Consider the following 19,670-nt stretch of genomic DNA (forward strand, 5'->3'; position numbering starts at 1 on the left):
TTTCCCCAATAATTATGTCACTATATACTGTATCTATTGCAAAGTAAACCACTGTTTTAGATTTAATAAACCTGAAAATATTTTTCTATTTATACTTGAAGTTTTAGATGAGGCTTAAAGGAGCCTGAAATAAAATATCCTTTTTGAATGTAAATAGTTTTTACACGTCAAGTGAACAGATTTTTGCTTTTGTTTTCAGTGTTACATTAGGTAACCAAATTGCATTCAAGTTGTGCAAAATAATTTTCTTACCCACAATAGGCCTAATGGATAATCTAATTATAACATGTTGATTGACTCATTAGGTGGTTTTAATTTGGTGAAACATCAATCTTCAAATAAAATAAAATAGTCCTGTCAAGCATCATCTTTATAGGTACTTGCTGTTGTTGTTGCTGTTTAACTGGGTGAGTTCATTAAGAGCTGATCAAGTTAAGCACCAAATTAGTTGGTTAACTTACAGCAAATAAGATGTTTATGTACAATTGCACAATACAAACATTATCATTATCTGAAATATATTGGAATTATACAATATTCAGGAGACTACACCACATAATTAACTTGATATGCCAGTCTAGCTCTGTCATTGAGATTGCTCCAAGCTAAAAAATACGACAGTTGTAAACTAAGGGTTCAGAAGTGTTTACACAAGTTTATACAACTTGTTTGTATCACGTTTGCAACAATTTCCGAGACCTTCTAGAGAAGCCTCCACTTAACTACTCAATGGCCATTAACACACCCTCTACTCTTTGTTTAGGGCAGGACAAAGAGACATATATGACAACTTTGCAGGATTTATGCACCAATTTAACAGGATAAGCTGTGTTTGCAGGAGCTGTTCAACTGTTTCCTAATACAAACAGAGGGACGGCCAGTTGCCTAGCTCCAGGCCACAGCCCTTCCCTGTTTCTACCAGGTAGGTAATTCACTTATCTGGGCATTGTTCTCAGTTCATCCCTGTTGAATCACATGGCTTTGCAATTAGATGTGCCCGGCTTTAGATAAAACCTCCACCAAATATAAGCACAGACCTCACAGGGTTACCCAAATAAAACCATGCTGAATATTTAGTGTTACCAGGGAGTTAGATGTGACCCTAGATGTCAATAATAATTTAAACTGAAACAGCTCTGTGGTAAGCACTAGTGGATTATCAATGTGTTGTATTAATCTAATTGCAAGAAAAGGCAGAACATCTGTAGATTCATTGTGAACCCAGTATGTTTGTTGGACACATGTCTGTATGGCTGCAATTGAGACTAAGTGTGAATGGTAGTGAAGTTTGAGTGTTTTCTGAGGGTCTGACAGGAGGATCACATATGGAGCAACAGCTAGACTGCAGCTGTGGGGTATTTCCACTGTCCATAAGCACCTACCTATTAACGGGCTTAAAGACACTCATAATAACTCAAATCTGTCAAACAGTTACTGTGCTGTTATTAACTCTTAGATGCAACAATTTTTATCAAAACAAATGTAAGCTGATATTCTGCACTCTATTTTCTGTTTCCTTGCTTTCATATACAGTATAAGGTGTGGTTAACAACTGAGGTACAGACGAGGGGCACAAGGCAAGAATTATTTCCTTATAATTTTTAATGTATTCCCAAACAAAAACCCATGTTTAAAATCTTCTAGATAAAAAGAGAGAATAAATTATTTTCATGTGCAAAATAAAGTCATGTACATTTATGATATGTACTGTGGGTGTTGCATCAGATGTGCCTGAATAGTTTATCTGCCCTGATGTTCTTTAAGGAGTCAAACAGCGGATTACAGTAATTGAAAGCCCATACTGTGACAGAAATAACTGTTCTCACACAGGGGCTAGACCCACTGGTGCCTTTTGCTGTCTGTTGGCGAGAACTAAATATATTTTCTGCATTCTGAATGGCATTCCACTCTAACGCATACGTGCCAGTAGTTAACAGTGTATGAGAATAAATAGCTTTCTCAGCCAAGCCTTGAGACATGTCAAAGATGGGTGCACATGTATGTGATTTGTGTGTTTGTGTACATATTTTTCTAAGTATATAAGCAGCTGTAAAGAAGTGTCCACGTCAGTATCTTAATTTTGCCTTTCCATTGTTATCGGTTTACATTAGTAACAAGTCAGATAAACTCATGCTTATACATATTGACAGAGTAATAACCCTTCTGGCAGAGCAACAGGGCCTAATTTCTAAGGATCTTAACAGTGTGCCAGAATTATGTCACTCTGACCACCTGTTCCTCTGAAAAACGTCATTGGCCTTAAGTAGTTCCGGCACGCATCCAAAATGTGAACTTCTGAACCGGAGTGCTTACTTTCTCATTCGTGTAGAAGCAGGAGGCGGCAGCGTGTAGCAACAGCCACTCTAATTTCGTGGTGGTAGAGGAAGGGTTTACATAAGGGATGTGCTGTCCTGTGCCTGTCACTCAACCTGCCTCTGATTGGCAAACACAAGATTGAGGCTGATGCTATTTCATGTCACCTAAAGGCTAATGAGAGATTAAACATCAGTAGCAGCAATGTTAAATATTGCTCCAGTGGGCCAGCAAGAAGTTCATACATGCATCTGCGGATATAACGCAGGGAACACTCTTATCAGGTGAATAGAATAGAACTCATTATTAGAAGCTTATTCAAGCATTTTCTTTCTCGTCTAATACAAAGTGTCAATGAAAAAAATTTAAATAAAAAATTTAAAAAAGAAAGAATGACATGTGGTATCTGTTCTAACTAATACTCAGTTACAGTTTATCAAAATCAGAAAATGCAACTATCTCAGGAAAGACAGGCTTAGTATATTAATACTTGCTCATGAATTACTTTTGACAGAAGGTCACAGAAATAAGAGCTGTGCTAACAAAACTAATCTTTTCTCTGTCAAGGGAAAAAGCTAAATCTTGAGCTGCTTACACTGTCTGTCTACAAGGTCCAAGTTGCATTGCAGGTGGAGCACAAATGTACAGTATATGCCTTTCAGATCGGAGCTTTAAAATAGCTATGCAAGCACCAGTGGACCACACACAGCTGTTAGTGGTGTGGTGCTGCTTATATCATTGGAGTTTATGCCAATTAGCTTTTCTCCCTATTTGCAGGGTGTTTGTTGCGGATGAAAATAGATGGATCTGCCTCCACAGCCATGCAGCACTGTGCTTGCTCTGACTGTTAATACAAGCATATACATAACAGTATATGTTTTAAAGATATGAGTAATAATGATAGTAATAGACTATCAATTCATTAAACTTCACAATAACTTAAGATAATAAAGATTTACATTTTTCCAAAAACACAACCAAGAGGTCAAGTCAAACACGTACAGTATCAGGAGCTCCACAGGAAGATACTACATTGGCTGCACAGGACATGTTCCTGTTAAATGAAACAGGCTTGCAGAGGAAACCAGCCCAGCAGTGGTCTGTCATGGGGAGCAGGGCAACCACCGTATTGTGGTGGCCTTGATGAAATCAGCTCACACTAAGGCCAATGTGCTGACAGTGGGGATCAAGGCGCTCAGAGTTATTCCAGGGGTCCTGACACTCTGCAACCCAATGGCTGACCTGAACAAGAGTCTGATAAGCCACAGACACAGAGTGCCAGTCTCCACACTGTAAACTATAGCAAAACCTAAAGCAATGTTTCAATCTGTGGGTGACCAGACAGACAGGCAGGCAGAAGAGGGCAGTGTTTTTCTTCACTGTTATACACAGTAGAATACAATGAAAAATGTCTTATCTTAATAAACCTTATTTAAATACCCTTAGAAATCATCAAAAGCTGTGTATACAATAGGATACGCTTACGAATGGACTATTATTACAATGTGGATCCTTAAATCACCCCAAAAAATTGACAAATTAACATTTTAGAATAACAGACAAATCTATTCTATTCTGTTAAATAGTACAATAGGTCAATTCAAGAATGATAATGCACCTACTGTACAAATGTATGCATTTCTTATCAAGGCAGCCACTGTCTGTCCTGCTACAGTAAAGAGAAGTAGCCACAGACCCCACTCCATTTGCTCCATGTGTTAAGGTGTCTATCATGTGTGAAACAAGCCATTTTTCTTCAGCTGTGCCTTTTTGACTCTGATGACATAATGCTGGAGAGAGTGGGTGCAGGGGGAACTTTCCCCACTCGTACTTTTATACACCTATTTAAGAACAGCAGCCCTTCACACCGAGTTCAGCAGGAAGAAGTAGTAAAATGAAATGGGCAAGACCTACAGTATTTCATAATTAATAGGTAGCAGCGAGAGGAGAACAGTCCGCGCTGACGTAAAAAGATCAACAACGTATAAAAGTGATCTTTCATTCTGCAGAAAATTACGCATGAAAAACCCAGTGCCATATGTTATTCCTTTCACAAAAAAAAAAAATCATAACAAATTTGAAATATGCATCAAGCTTTTTATAATCTTTGATTGCTTTGCTTTATTTGGAAGTCCTACAGAGCTGCGACTCTGCTTGCCTATACGATCTAATTTGTTACTGAGGTGGTCCCAAGCTCATACCAGGTCACCACCTGCAAGCAGTACTGTAAATTACTTGGTGGGCCTAATTGCCCATGTCCGCTGTATTACTATAAACCACTAGTGCTGTGCTAACTCTATTGTCAGGTACTTAATCAAGGCCACCAGATTTATTTCCTTGCACTAACTCTGGGGACAACCACAAGCAGAGGCCTGAGTAATTGGATCTTTTTTGCATCTAAAATTAACCACCTATTCTTAGTGAGAGCTGGGCTTTGGAAATGATAACAATAATGATATCAACCAATACCATATGAGGCTGTGCCTTTCATACTGGGAGTTGCATAATGCATGATAGACCCAGATGTTGCTCGGAATGACCTTACCTGGGGGGGTACGGTACCATTATGCCAATCAAACACTGTAGCACTTGATCAGTCACAGGCCTAGAGCAGACTGAAGAAACTCAATTATTCAGTCTCTTACCTCACACATGCACAGCAGCAGCAACAGGCGTTAAGGCTAGTCCAATCCCTCCTGCATGGCTCTAATGCAGGAAATGACAAAAACTGAAATCAATAACTTCAATTATACTAAGACCAAGCTGTTAGAACAATATGAGAGAGAAACTTTCATATGCTTCCGAGAAAAAAAACACATTATTTTCAAATTTTCAGTATTTTTCACATTTGACAGACTACACAAGAAAGACGAAAGAGAGTCTGATTGATAAATTAATTATGCGAAAGTAGCATTTTTAGAACAAAAACTGTAGGTTAAGTCATTTATCATTTAATTTGAAGAAGTTGAAAAATGAGAGAGCACCCATTTGAAAAAAACATATCAAACATCTTTTTCTGAATAGTCAATCATTTCTTAGCAAAATGTAACGCTTTAACAACAAAGCTTATACCAAACACATGAGTTCAATATGTAATTATTTAATTTGAATGCGTTTTCCATTTCAGTTTCTTTCATTAAATGACTGCATATAGTAGGTTGTAATATAACTCCTTCTTGTCAGTGCAGTAGGTGAAGCAGTGCGGAGTGAGAAAAGAGTGAGCACTGAGCATGCAGAGGGGATGTGGTCTGTGTAGGGATGTCAGAAGCATAATGGCCAGCTGAGTCATAGGTTATAAAAAGCTGTCATTAGGGATTTCTGTCCTCAGCAGCTCATCACACAGGACCTGTGAATTATTTATTACGCTGGAAACTCAAGTGCCCCGTTACTCAAGACGGCCTGGTTTCCTGCACTTCACTTTCCTTGGGATTGTTTAATAAGAGCATAGCATTTAGTTGTTATAATAAAAGTCTTTAAAAAGAATCCAATGTAAAAACACGAATTATTTTTATTAATTTAACTACTGTGCTGATTTTTATGGTAGATATAACAAATTATACTGTAACAGTGTGCACCTAATGAGGGCTTTTATACAATGAAAGTGTCCAATCAAGGTGTTTGTATTAAGTCCAAATGACCACCTAATTAGCAAATCCAATTGCATTAATAAAGGGGATTTTTATTAGATGGCTGGATTTTTTTTTAAATAAGCCAAATAGTGACAATTTGGAAAGTATTCAGCATGAGGGGAGATGTGACATCAACTAATGTTTATGTCCTAATGTCAGTCTTTTAGAGTTGATGACTTTGTAAGTAGAGAATATCATGAGCAACATATTCCAAAAATCAGGAAAAAAAGAAAACTACAACTCCCCTAAATCAGTTTCACTTCATTTTTCCCCTTAGTTTTTGATAGCAAAGTCGATGCAAATCAGCTCAGGCATTTTCCTCACTTTGTTTTGTTCTCAGTATATGAAAATGGTTAAAAATCCCATGGGTCAGTGAAAATGATCCTTCCACTCCAGTCGCCTGCTCTAAGTCAGCCAAAACATTCCAGACTTCAAAAGGCAGCTTTGCCTACCAGGGCCATTTCAGTGTCCCAACCTCCATGGCCCAGGAGGACTTGGTTATTTGGATAAATTAATTTCTGGAGTCTGCCTGAGTTGCAAAAACAACCTCCTGCCTGACAGCAAATTAGTCTAACTGAAAAACCTAGAAGACGCAAAAGGTTAAAGAAAACACCTTCCCCCCGTTTTTTTTTTTTTTTTTTTTTAACACAAAATTGATTATCTGTTTACTGACTACATAGCTGTGTTTAGGATTTTATATATTTTTGTTAAGTTTAATAAGAGAGTAGAAAATATTGTGAAATACATCTGTAAACCTATCTGCGGCCAGGTGATGTGTTTCAATAGGCAACATCAGCACAAAGGCTATAAAACATACAGACTGTGTACAGTACACAGCTGACAGGCTGTATGCCATAAAACAGGCTGATGTAAAATTTTAACAGCTGTCGGTGGTATTGAAAAATGATATAAAACTGAAATCTCTTGAAGACTCAAACATTTATAAAAGAGAAAAAAAAAATAAACCTGAGAGCATAGACTGTGAAAATGGGGGAGGAAAATGGTTATAGAGGGAAAATTATGCAAACAGATGAAGACAATCCAGAATTAATGGTCCGCAACATTTTCAGGCACTCCAAGAACTGTCCAAGGACACCATAGGGGAGACTGCATGGCCCCAGTAATTGGAGGAGCATGTAACTTCAAAAGTAAAGAGAACAGACTGGAGAACTTTCCTCTGAAGTCAAGTCTTAAAGAAAACGTGAAGCACATGTACAGTACAGTAGGGAATCTGGTACATATGTGAATGAAAATTGTTCTATTCATTGCTGCAGACATGATACACTGCAGTATTCCCGCTGAGCTACCACACTTTTCAAAAGTGAATGAATTCACTTTTCGAATCTTTAGGCCACAGCTGTTCCACCTCAGGTCAATGACTGAAAATACAGCACAAAGAAAGCAGGTCAAAACAAAACAAGATATTTCACAATGTGAATAAAGACAGACATAAAATATATATCACTCAGAGCATGTGAGATCACCCTAAGAAAAAGACCAAAAAGAGCTTTAAAATTTAATGACCTTAAGTCACAATGCATGTATCATTTACAGTGTTGTGGATTTTGACCATGTTCCCTATCTTTCATAAAATGGATGATATTTCTGCAAGGAAATCCAAGGGTCATGGAACTGTTGCCTTCTCAGATGATGAGTTAATCACAATATGTGAGGCACGATACAGTATTAGTAGCAGTCGTGTCATTTTTCATGCAAGATGCCAAACATCCACTTACAGCCTTTCAAATGTGAGGATTTGCTGCTATTCTTTGTCTTATGTGAGTGTAAACTTCTGCCTCTGAGTCTTGGACTGTCGCTCGGTTAAAACAAGCAATATGAGGACACCACCATGAGCTTTAATAAATAAGAATTGGCATTTATTATAAAACAAACCATTAATCGAGAAAATAATCAATGGATTAATTGACAATTAAAAGCCCTGAATAGTCAAGAGAAAAAAAAAAAAATTTTACTGTCACTTTATCGTGTACGTTTCATATCTGTACACTGACGGCTAAAATATAATAAACATGACAGCATTTGGCTTACGTATCAAGAAAATAAGTCTGATTACAAACATCAAGAGAACATGAATCTAACAATAGCTTCTGGGCAGCAGTTAGGTTTGAATGACATTTGAGATAATGTTAAAAAGATGGAGACCAGATGAGATAGACAGATAAGCAAACATCATCTGTGTAGTTACGGCACCACATAGTTTGTGCAACCATGGACCCCTTTCAGCATGACCACTAGTGCGATATGAGCCAATTCTCAGCAGTAACCTCATCATAACATTTAACCAGGTGCATAAATATGACAGCCTCTTGGACTGACATTCAAACACTGAAGGACTACTGATTTTTGACAATTTTGCTCTGCAAGACAAAGAAAAACATCCAATCAGGGAACCACCATCTTAAACAGTTGATTCAGTGAGACGCTTATTCGGTACTGCTGGACTAGTAAAGGGCCTGCTTCTGCAACCCAGACTGTTATCATGATGGCATAACTTTGACATAACCTACACTTCTGTCTTGATGATGTGCTTCAGCTATATATCATGAAAATGAGTCCAAGTCAGAAGAAAATGAAGACAAACTGTATCATATTGGAATGGGAAAAGCAGAGGGGAACACAATCTTTCCAAGGTCTTTTGGTCTGAGGGAAGAACACCATGCGTGCTTGAGTCAATCCAACATACACTAACTGAGGAGTAAATGTCCATTTTTAACCTGTTATCCATCACTGTCAAATGTGGTGCACAGTTAAAAAGGAAATAATTAGACAGAAAAATGACTGCAGCCTGGGGCAGAATGAATGAGAGCAAAACCCAGGTACAACTGCTGTTAACTTAAGGCAAATGATATTTTGATAAATGCAACTTGTACAACCTACATAACCACATTTCTGGGAGTGAAAGCATGTTATTCTTACAAGATATGCCACTGAGGAAAAAGAAACAATACATGTAACATAATACAATGCAACTGCACTCATGGGTCAACTGTATGATACACAGGGGGTTGTTTAAACAGCAACTGAATTATGCAGTATAAAACTTAACTCGTTCCTTCGGAACAGTGCTTGCTTTTTCTGACTTGTATCAATTTTTGTGAGGTAATGCATATAATGCAACAAAAAAAAACAAAACAAAAACATAATACGGTTATGTCTGCTGTATGAAAGCCTCCGTTTACCATGCTTTCATGTATCACAGCGCACTAGTCCCTGTGCCACAGCTAATACTTCAGCGCTATGATTCATTGAGCTGTAGCCATTCTACTCGAAGTGACTGCTGCTGTCCCCGCCCATGCTGGAAATGGCACAACACCACGCTGTCAATCCACCGTACAAGTCAAACAAACAGGCAGGCAGGCCGCCGCTTTTTGTCACTGCGAGCAAACGCCTGGAGGAAAGCGACAGAAAACGCAGATAAAGCGCCGATGCAGTCGCGCCACGGCCGCCTACCTTTACCGTGTGTGTATCACCGCTGTCACCACATGCAACAAGTCCCCCCCCCCCCCCGTCCACCCCCTCACTCCTCACCCCTGTCCATAAGCATGAAATGTACGTCTTCTGACCCGTCAGCGACTACCCCTCTCACTGGTGGCTGGAATGTGTGTCCGTGACAAACGCAAACAAGTGAAAAGCTGATTACCTGCCGACATGAGCGCTCAGACTCGTCGCGGCAGCGGAGTCGGAAGGTTACAGTGGAGGGGCGCGATGGATCCGCCCGCGTCCCTGCGCGCCGCTGCCCACTGGGCTCGGATGCAGCGCGGAGAAAACTTTGCACGACACGTTTACACTCCACCTTTGTCTCTGATAACAGCTCGTTTTTTGTTTTTTTTTTTATTGTAAACTCCACATGATTTTAAAACTCAACTAATACGGGTAAACTTTGACAAAACCTCTTCACCTGAAATTTTAAGATCAGTTTTAAAGGAATTCGTCACTAAAATTATACTTACAAGTCTTTAATAATGCCCATATTTTTTTTTTTTTAAAAAAAAAGGTTATCCTGTGGTAAATCATATTGTGATGCCTTGTACAGTAGCCTACGTCTCTCCATCTCTCTCTGAGTATGAGCTATAGCGCCACCTATAGGTCTCTAAATAGCCATCACGATTGTTTAATTCTTTTCAAGGAGTGGGTGCTTCTAATGGTCATGAAGTCATTTCTTAGGAACAGAATAAAAAAAAAAACAACAACTAAATTGTAATGCATTTATTTATCAGACTCTTATCTATTCTTTGCTTATTTCCTGTGAAATAATTGTGGTTTTTCCTCTCAATTATTGAAATTAAACTGTCTGTGAGAGGAAAATTGACTTTTTGTTTGAACTGCTCAGAACATATGCAACCTGTGATAAGGGGTCACAAGGAGATATTACTTCACATCAAGGGGTCACGAGTTAAGAAGGCTGGGAACCACTGATTTGATTATTTTATAAACTGACTATTAGAGTGGGGATTTCTGGTGCAACTTCACCTTCTTCCAGGGTGCATGGAGAAGGGAAAAAAGTCTATTCTTTATTCGAGTGTTTCTTTAGTTTAAATTTTCTGTTATATATTCAGTGGACTTTGGAGCACACCACAGGATGCATCAGGGAAATGTAGTTCCAGCATTGTAAAAACAGTCTGTGTGAAAACAGTAGCTTTTACAGTAGATGACAGTTGCAACATTCATGCTTATGGCCTCCATATAGTGAGGCAGTTGTTGTTCTACTCCTTTGATAGTATCAACTCATTGGACAAGATGGTTGGATGGACATCCCTTAACAGCCTTCAGCAATACATCACAAGACAATTTCGGATAATTTGTTGCATCAATTGACTGTTCACATAATCACATTTGGGTTTGAAAAAGCACTCATCCAAAGGTTCCAGTCTGAGCCTTCATTTCAGCATAGCAGCCCACACACCTTCAGATAAAGGGATGCAAGTGGATGGAGAGTGCCACATATCCTTGAGAGCATTTTTTAATTTCTTGGTGCTCCATCTGTTGAAATGATAAAGTGCAGCCATAATGGAGTGCAACAAGATTAAATTAATCAGGTTTGTCCATTATACCGCCGCAGGCTCTTCACAGATGATTGCAATTTTCTCTGTCAGGCCCATTATTGTAAGATCTGTTTAGTGGGTTGATGCAATTAAAATGGACTTAATGTAAATTTAACAATACAAATAACACTTCTGTCTGTGTATGTTTAAGAGGGGTGCGGCTGGAGGGTCCTGAAGAGCAACGGTAAACACCCACTGTAACCATTTTTAACTTCAAACAAACCAGGGTGATATTTGATTAGTGTGGACTCTGTGATCAATAACTATGTTTCATGTTTTCATGTTCTCTGTGATGTCAAAGGATCTGGTTGCACAGACCACCCTTGTCTGGACGTTGGCTGTAAGGAACACAACACCTTCCACAAGCGTATCATGATGCCCATAGATCATTTGAACCTGAAGAGGGGGGAGTTTAATGGAGTCGCTCTGATGAAAGTGCACGCCTTTACTCTTGTGTATGAATCTCATGGTTCAGTACAGTAGGTGAGGCAGACTTGAGAGAATTTTATTAATTTTTCCCGGAGCTGATCTAATATCTTCCTGATTGGTTGCTTCCTCCTGCTGGATCAGGTCACTGCCAGGGGACAAAGCGTACAGGATGTGCGCTTAACAGGAGGAGATCTCGGCCTAGCGCCACAAAGCTCCCACCACCACTTAAACACGGGAACTGCGGAACTGTCACGCTAAAAATGTCAGACGCTTTTTATTCTCAGCACCTCTATAATTTGTGATTTATGCTGTACAGTAAAATATAACAATGCACCAATGCTTTCTCTGCATGAAGATACTCCTATGCATTTGAGGACCAGATTTGGTGGTACCGATGCCGTGAGACACATTTTTCATAGATCTATCTGGAACCTCAGAGCCACATCTGTTTTAGGTGATTTTACTGGATTTGAGGCGGCTGAGCTTAAGGTTATTGTGGCTAAATGAAGAATTACCATAACCAATCAGACAATGCACTTTATTACATTATATGCTACATTTCATTTTGAGGTCAGGTGTTTTGTATTAGCCTCCTCTCACGTTACAAGCAAAGTGAAATAACCCACACCTGGAGAAAAGTACATATTTTCTTTGATACATAAAAAGGGAGGAGGCAATGTTCTCATTCAAATGTAATGTTTTTATCCTTCTTTGCCCTCTTTTTTTTTCAATGAGATTTATAATACCTGGTGTGCGCCCATGCAGGTAACCTGAGGAGGTATTCACCAGTGTGTTTGTTGGAGGCATCTCTCACACGAGGCGCATTCCAGTGGTCATGACAGGCCAACAACAAGTCAATCAATCACATTCTGTACACCAGTAATTTAGTAGGTGTCATACTATCTCTTTTGTTAGCCACAGGACAGCAGTGTAAGTTGGAGGAGGAAGCAAGACAACAAAATGCTTTTCTGCAAACAGCAGAGGACACATAAAAAGCAATAACCCCCCCTCCCTTTTAAACCTGTTAAATAATTAGCAGTATGAAAGTCCTCAGCTGACTCAATTTTCTTCTTAAAAATTGGATGTTTTACTTTTATTTTGGGTGTTATAGGTTTAAAATTGGTGTTTTGAAGTAGTACCCTTCAGTTTAGATTTGGATACCCACCACTTGACCATTTACCATTTGCCAACGCTGTAAAACTATTCCTCACAAGCCCTGATATTGTGGAAAACAAATAATATATATAAATACTATAATACATATAAAAGTATAGTTGCAGTATAGATTCAGTTATGAGGGTTTCATAAACTACATGAAATATTAATTTACTTAATACCACACTATATAACCCAGTGTGTCCTTTGGTAATTAATTGCCATCACTGGGCATTTATATGTTTAACTTGCAAGACCTCCAAACATGCAAATAGAATAACAATCAAAATACTTTGATTCATTGCTTTGGTGGTATATGGCCTCGAGGTGAAAGCTGTCCACTTGCCAAATCAAATATCCCTGCAGGTATGTAAAAGCATGAGAATTGCAGTCCAATCTGTCCTCTATCAGCGGTTCTGCTGGAGAGGAAGTATGGCCAATGTTTGAGAGTGGAGCGCAAAATAATGAGCCACCCATTCCAAAAAATGTTTAATACAAACATACAAGCACCGGCATCAAATGCCAAAACCTCCCACAAAAAGAGCTTATGAACCCTCGGTCCAGTGGGATAGCATAAAGTATGGGAAATTTGTAGTGGGGAGAAGTCCTCCAAAACTGCTCAGTACAATTACTTGGTATGTGTAGAGTCTTTTTAATATGTCATGAAGAAAGCTGGCATTGAATACAAGACCTCTTCTTCCCCTTTTACTCAGTCATGATGGTTTTATGGGATGTTTTTTTTTTTTAATTAAAAAAACAGTCATCTTCTAAACTTTGCCAAAGTTGGCTCCTTTTTATCATATGGAGCTTTTGTATAACTTTTCAGGCAGATATGCTGCTTTTTAAAATTATCACCAGAATCTTTTTGGCTTGTAGTAGAAAATTGATTTTGAGATAATAATGTGTGTGAAGGTTAAAAATGTCATAAGGAATACCAGTGAGGGATTACTTTATTGGCTCGTCTTGGATATAATATGATTCCACTGATGTGCCATCCGCAACCAGCTTCTTTAATCTCCACTTTCCTTTATACTGACAGCATTTTCTGCCAGGTTTGCCTTACATATCTGTGGTTTTATGCAATAATGAAATAACAGGTAGATGTTCGGGTTAAGTGTAATTGCTTATAAAAACATTATATATATATAAAAAAATAGGAGCCTAGACATTTGCTTTAAAAGCTTTTATGTGCACATTGTCACTTACAGGTTGTATCATGGCATTTTCCACCAGATGGTTATATTTCATGATGATGTTATAATTTTCTTTTTAGAGGGAAAAGACTTATTAGATTTGTAGAGCATCCACCCTGCTGTTTTATAATGCCATTAAAACAGGGCACAGCCCATACATGTGTAACTGGCTTAATCATAACACATACGTACATGTAGGCTACCTTGTATGTATTGAAGATATCAATATGCTAAAGTGGGGAACACACATTCAATGAAAATGGTTTTGCCTCATAGCAATAGGTCAGCCATAGGTGTGGTTGAGTCTACAGACGGATAGTGATCATGTGGATTAAACTGCATTTAGCCACACTTGTCTCATGGGATTTTCCTTGGCTACATGCGAGCAGACACTGAGCCAAAGCCCAGCTCAGTATTTTGACAGCAGAGCCAGAAAAAACAAAAGTGTTTTGCTTTTCCGTTAAAAAAAAAAAAAAAAAAAAGCAAGAGAGAAAGAAATGAAGATGTAGTGGAGAGAAACGGTAGTCCCTCAGCCACTGCCTTACTCAATCCATATGCGAGGCTTAGAGGCAGGAAATACCCACAATTCAGTGTAATCAGGGTAGAGGCCGCCTACCCCATTGGAACGGACCTGGTGGAACTGATTGGGCACCATTAGCGCAAGCAAGAGCTAAATATGCAGCACACTCAAAATGTTACATTTTCATACAGCCTGAGACAGAATCAAAGTAATGGAAGAGAACAAGTTCTATCTCCCATGAAAATTTAAGTTGAAATGGATTTGTGGAGGTTTTTTGCTGTATGATGTTTAGCATGGTCACCTCTAATCTAACAGCTTCAGTCTGCTGCCAAATGTATGTAAACCCTACCGGCGCACACTTCCCTTAGTTCAGACTGACACATGTCTAAGTTGCAAATGTTTGATCACTGCAGGAGCACATTATGCAAAAATCTCCCAGACCCTCACTGCTGCATATTCACAGTTCACTTCGAATCACAAAGGAACATTTGTATTTTGTTCACTTGCATTGCTAATTCACAAACTGGCTCTTTGCTGTGGTACCAACATTCGACCACAAGCAAGGCTTCAACAGAGCAAAATGACAATGTGCTTCCCTAAGAAGCCAGCAGTTGTTTGACAGGCTGGTGGGTTTGTTTCATGATGAGGGAGAACTGCTGGCATGTTAAACCATAATAACACTTCTCCCAAACTAGCGTGCTAGCTGTAGCCCTGCATCAGAATCAGAGAGGGGTTTCCCAGATATACAAACAGAGGCCGGCTGGCTTGTTGTCCATATAACTTGACGTTTATGGAATTTGAGGAGTCTGCATGTTTACTGATAGTTGGTTTTGGTTTGTGCCTTTTGAGAAATAACTGGGGAGGCTGGAGGAAACAAGGGGAGCGACAGCTGATGTGGTTTGGTCAAAGGGAATGAACATCTGCCTTTGATTTAATGTGTGGCCCAATAAAGACCCATGGCACTGGTGCAATATCTGTCTTTCTCTCTGTCTCTGTCTATTGTTAGATCTGTCTGTCTCTCACAGTATCCTCACAGACATCTGTCTCTCACACACGACTCAAAAAGCTACATCTTCACCACACAGCTCAGTACTTTGTGATCACTTCCTTCTTTTCTGCACTGTAAATGTCAGCACATACAATCGAACACTGGCCTATGCATTTTGGGAAGGAGAGAGGGCTGGAGTAGTTAAATCCTTGATTTGTACCTCTCGAAACTCTCACAAGCCCCCTGTGCCCCTCCGCCCCCGCTCTCCACCTCCCACACAATTCCCAGGTCAACAGAGCTCTCAATATGAGGCGCGTCTGGTCTACTGTGACAGCATATGGTTATCCACTCAAGGTGTCCAGAGACACTCGTTCTTCATACATTTCCAATAAACAATAGAGTAAGGGGCTTATTCAATCAAAGTGGGCACTACTTTGACGAAGCAAAAAACTTGTCTGCTTCCGTAAAATGTAAAAAAAAATATACCATTTAAAAAGTTATATTTCCTCGATACTTAAATGCTATACTAGTATAGTAAATTGGATTTCAAGAATTTCAGCCTGTGCCTCTGTATTGCTCTATTTTTTTCCTCTTTCTGCAATCAAAGTATCTCCTTTTTTTTCAGTTAAATGTCTGGCAAGAAGCAGCCGTACTGTACGCGAGCGAAGAGTAAACACACTAAATTAGACGCTGATTACATCATATTTTGAATTGGGGGCTAGAATGGCATCACGTGAAGTTTTATGAGCACTGTCAGTTACCTTTTAAATAATACACTCACCATGGAGATGATGTTTACTTTAAGAAAACAAGTGTACGTTTTGCCTGTTAGAGGCACAATTCCTTAAGTGCTCAGCAGCTCTGTGCAGATGTTTGTACTGTAAACATATAGTGAATATTAGAATAATGTAAACCCAGTAGGTCTGCAGTCTATTACCACCTCGACTACTTTTCCTCTTTATTTGTAATGTTCAAGATTAACAATAAAGCAAATTTTATTCCATCATAATGTGTCCTCTCCAATAGATCTGACTTACATATTGTGCGATTGGATGATAGACATCCATACAGATAGACAGTTGTTGCGTTTTTTGTGTAGTTGCAGCTGCATGGCGACAGTGTGGCAGGCATGATGGAGACGTGTGCTCACATTGATAGCATCTCTGAAAGGCAGCTCCCCTGGGTTAATGGGGGAGTTATCCTATTAGAGCCCCTCCTCTCCTCCACTCCTCTTTCTACAGGAGAGCACCCATCATTGCCAGGACTCTCCTGCGAAGGGGAAGAGGCTAATGGCCTCTGCTGCACACAGCATACAGTCCTCTCCTCCCTTTCTGCATCAGTCCCCTGTCTGACTGGCTGTGTCAGTCTCTCTCTTGCCCTGTCAGTCCACTCTCTGCATGGCTCTCCACCGCTCCGTCCTCACTGCTGATTTCCAGGATCGATAATTCTCGGCTGGTGCCCTTGCACTTCCCTCTCAACATGTTGGGGCCATAAATCACCCCTCTGCTTCTCAGGCAGGAAGGATGCCTCAGCCAGAAAACATCTCAAGCAAGTGCAGGTCAGGCGGAAAGGTGAGGACAGCTTAACGGACTGTCCCCAATAGCATCCCCTCTTCTATTGCTTCCACAAAAGAGATTTTTTTTCTCCAGTCCTGAGTCAGAAGATGGGTGGGGAAATAAATAAGGCAGCTACATTAAGCTGTCACCCAAGACTTTGAACAACACAAACTGGCTTTTCACATCTGATCGTGCTTTTCAGAAACCGCACCGAGCAACTGGTCCAGCTTGAAGCCATATTCATGAATAAAGAGCCTTAAGTCAAAAAAATAATGGAAGTACTGTATTTTTAAGGCTGTTTACTAATCTTGAGGTTTGCTTTTGTTTTTTTGAACATGTGGAGTTATTCATTTTAAACAAAATTAGAGCCACGGCCCCAGAAAATGTTCCACTTTAATGGGATTTTTTTGTCATTGCTCAATTACACATATTGTTCAAATATATCTGCTCAAATCAACCACAGCCACTAGAGAGACTGCACCGCAAGAAACAACAAAATCACCCTCTCTTAATATCACCACTGGCTTATTCCTGTTGTTTAAAACTTAACTGCTGTTTTGTAAATCACACTGTTTCCAAGTCATCCTCCTTCACAGTTATGGCCATCATAAAAAGCATTCTTAAAGCACACCTGTTTGATAGTGAAAGTCAAAGGAAGAAGTCGTTTGAAGATTTCAGGAGTGTGCATCTGGGCTCCTCGCGGACTGTTCGCTCCTTCCACAAGAGCTGCTGGTTATTTCCCTGTGGCTTCTGAAGGCAGCACAAAGATGTTGACCTATAGGCCTCAGTAATGGCCCCTCCGTGGCCATCCTGTCCATCGTCAGCATAGTTGAGTGCTGAGGTGCATGACATTTTTATGCTGTAACATATGCAACTCAACCATATCAGCAAGGGTGCACTTACAAGATGTTACTAGAAAGGAAGTGAAGAGAGAACCGTAAAAAAGGGATTAAAACAATCTTATAGATCACAGTCAACTGCGCCCTGCATGTGGCTGCACTATGGCTTGGTCCAACAGTAATTACAAATTGTGCTCCGGGATCTTCAGGACATCAAAGGTGGTATGGGTAAGGTGACTCGCCCTCAGCAGGGAAGGCTGATATATGGTATGAGGATGGAGACGCTATGAGGCTCGTTGAGGGGCTCATGCAGAAACCTCTTGGACAAACTCTAACCGCACTGTGTTTGCCCTTGTGACCCACCTTCCTGACAGCGTTTGTTCTGGACAGGAGAAATGTTAGTGCTTTTTCTGTACAGTAAATTCTCAGAGGCTATAGTCAGAACAATGCAGTCTCAGACAATACAATACAATGGCATTGGGTTTGGTTTATGCTGTGAGCATGAGGGATAGAAAATATTAGACCAGGTTCGTGTTCATCTTTCAGTCCTTCACTGTTTTAACCACATGTTTAAAAAGTTAGCATTTTCAATGAGGCATGCTCCACTTCTTGGGTCTCAAATCAACTTCTCCACACTTTTATTTCTTTGGGATGTGAATAATGTGTGGAGTGGAGTGGAGCCAGAAATGCACAAATTGTTCAAAGAGTGCGATGGGTTTCCTCTGGCAACAATTTATTGATTTTGAGTCAAGGGTATTTCCAGAAGAGGCCAATGTTTTCCTACCAGACTATAATTGTACTGATTTACACCAAGAAGCACTCCATCTCACCTCCTCCCTTCAGCATTAAACTTTGTCTTTTACTGTGGCACAGACAGACCATTATATCTCTGCATTTCGATAAAGAATACACAGATAAGTGGAGACTGGTACCAGACAATGGCTTTTCTATTGCAAGTGTAGGTAATCGTCTTGTGGAGGGAGTCACTGTGTTTTGGCAAATTGCACCAGATTCATCAGGCTATAGGCATCCCCTTTCCTGCTCTCTGCTCAGGTTTCGCCCGCCCCATCACAGTGCGGGAGCCTTATCGTGCTGCCCGCTCTCAATAGGCAGGGCCGACGCTAAGATTTCAGATGCTGGCCAGCCTCTCTGAGGGAACAGGTGTCCCCTCTGTCTGCCTGTGGTCGAGGTCCCGTAGTGGAGGCATGGGAAAGGGCAGCCACCGCAGAGGTTCTACCCCAGCGGACAGGTAACAGTGCGCCTTTCAACTCAGCCTGAATTCAGCTAAATTGGCATCCTTTTAGGAACCACGGGAAGCAGTTGGAAGTATAAAATAAAGAGCGGAAATTCACCCAACGATTCCCAGTTGGCTTGAGGAGTACGGTGTTCTCACAATGGGAAAGGAGAGAAACTATTTTGATGTGTAAATGAGATAAGAAAAAGGGGCTTTGGCCTGGACTGTTTTATTTTACTTTGCTGCATGCCCTAACAGAATGGACCAGACTACAGTGCAACAATATTGTACAGAGTACATTTAAATAAAGTGGTGATCCAATTTTTTTGTTGATGCTTTAGTGAAAGTAACATTATATGAATATAAATGTGAAGCAGTGAGCTTCATCTCCTGAGGACAAACTTTTTCCAGACTGAAAATCTGACATGAGACAAGAAGGATTTGGGGCCTTGCGGTGAGCTGCTCCTTTTGAGATCAAAAGAGCAGCAGTGTCAGCCCTGAAGCCTCCAGCCCATCAGGGAGACCTGTGATCAATGGTGCAGGTGTGGAGGAGGGGACGGGGGCAGGTAAATATCTCAGAGGCTAACACCTTCAACTCCTCATTAGGTACAAATTTGTATGAACTTTGACAGATGGGATTATACACTTCACCTCCAGCCAGAATCTGAAGTTTAAAGTCTCAACCACGGGGAGTTTAGGCCAGGAAAACACTAACTAATGTCTAAGTAAAGAAAGGTAATTAATAGTTTTA

General features: G+C 40.1%; 1 protein-coding gene across 12 annotated transcripts in view; it reads right to left on the reverse strand.

The window, feature by feature from the left end:
* The window catches only part of eya1 (EYA transcriptional coactivator and phosphatase 1), a 63,257-nt gene extending 53,278 nt beyond the window's left edge, over window positions 1-9,979 (reverse strand). For 2 of the 12 annotated variants that reach the window (XM_071485313.1, XM_071485301.1), the window contains exons 1-2: window positions 9,492-9,569; window positions 4,959-5,019 (exon numbers count right to left, since the gene is read on the reverse strand). In XM_071485313.1, coding sequence (XP_071341414.1) covers window positions 4,959-5,019; window positions 9,492-9,507 — 77 coding nt within the window. In that variant the 5' untranslated portion in view covers window positions 9,508-9,569. Of the gene's footprint in view, window positions 1-4,958; window positions 5,020-9,491; window positions 9,577-9,603; window positions 9,854-9,913 lie in introns of those variants that run through there. The other 10 variants (XM_071485308.1, XM_071485312.1, XM_071485300.1 and 7 more) reach the window with 10 other exon arrangements.
* Between the last annotated feature and the right edge of the window lie 9,691 nt (window positions 9,980-19,670).

The sequence above is a fragment of the Trachinotus anak genome, unplaced genomic scaffold (assembly GCF_046630095.1).
Source record: "Trachinotus anak isolate AG129_WGS33_773 ecotype Australia unplaced genomic scaffold, CSIRO_AGI_Tana_v1 ptg000009l, whole genome shotgun sequence".
Classification (NCBI taxonomy): Eukaryota; Metazoa; Chordata; class Actinopteri; order Carangiformes; family Carangidae; genus Trachinotus; species Trachinotus anak.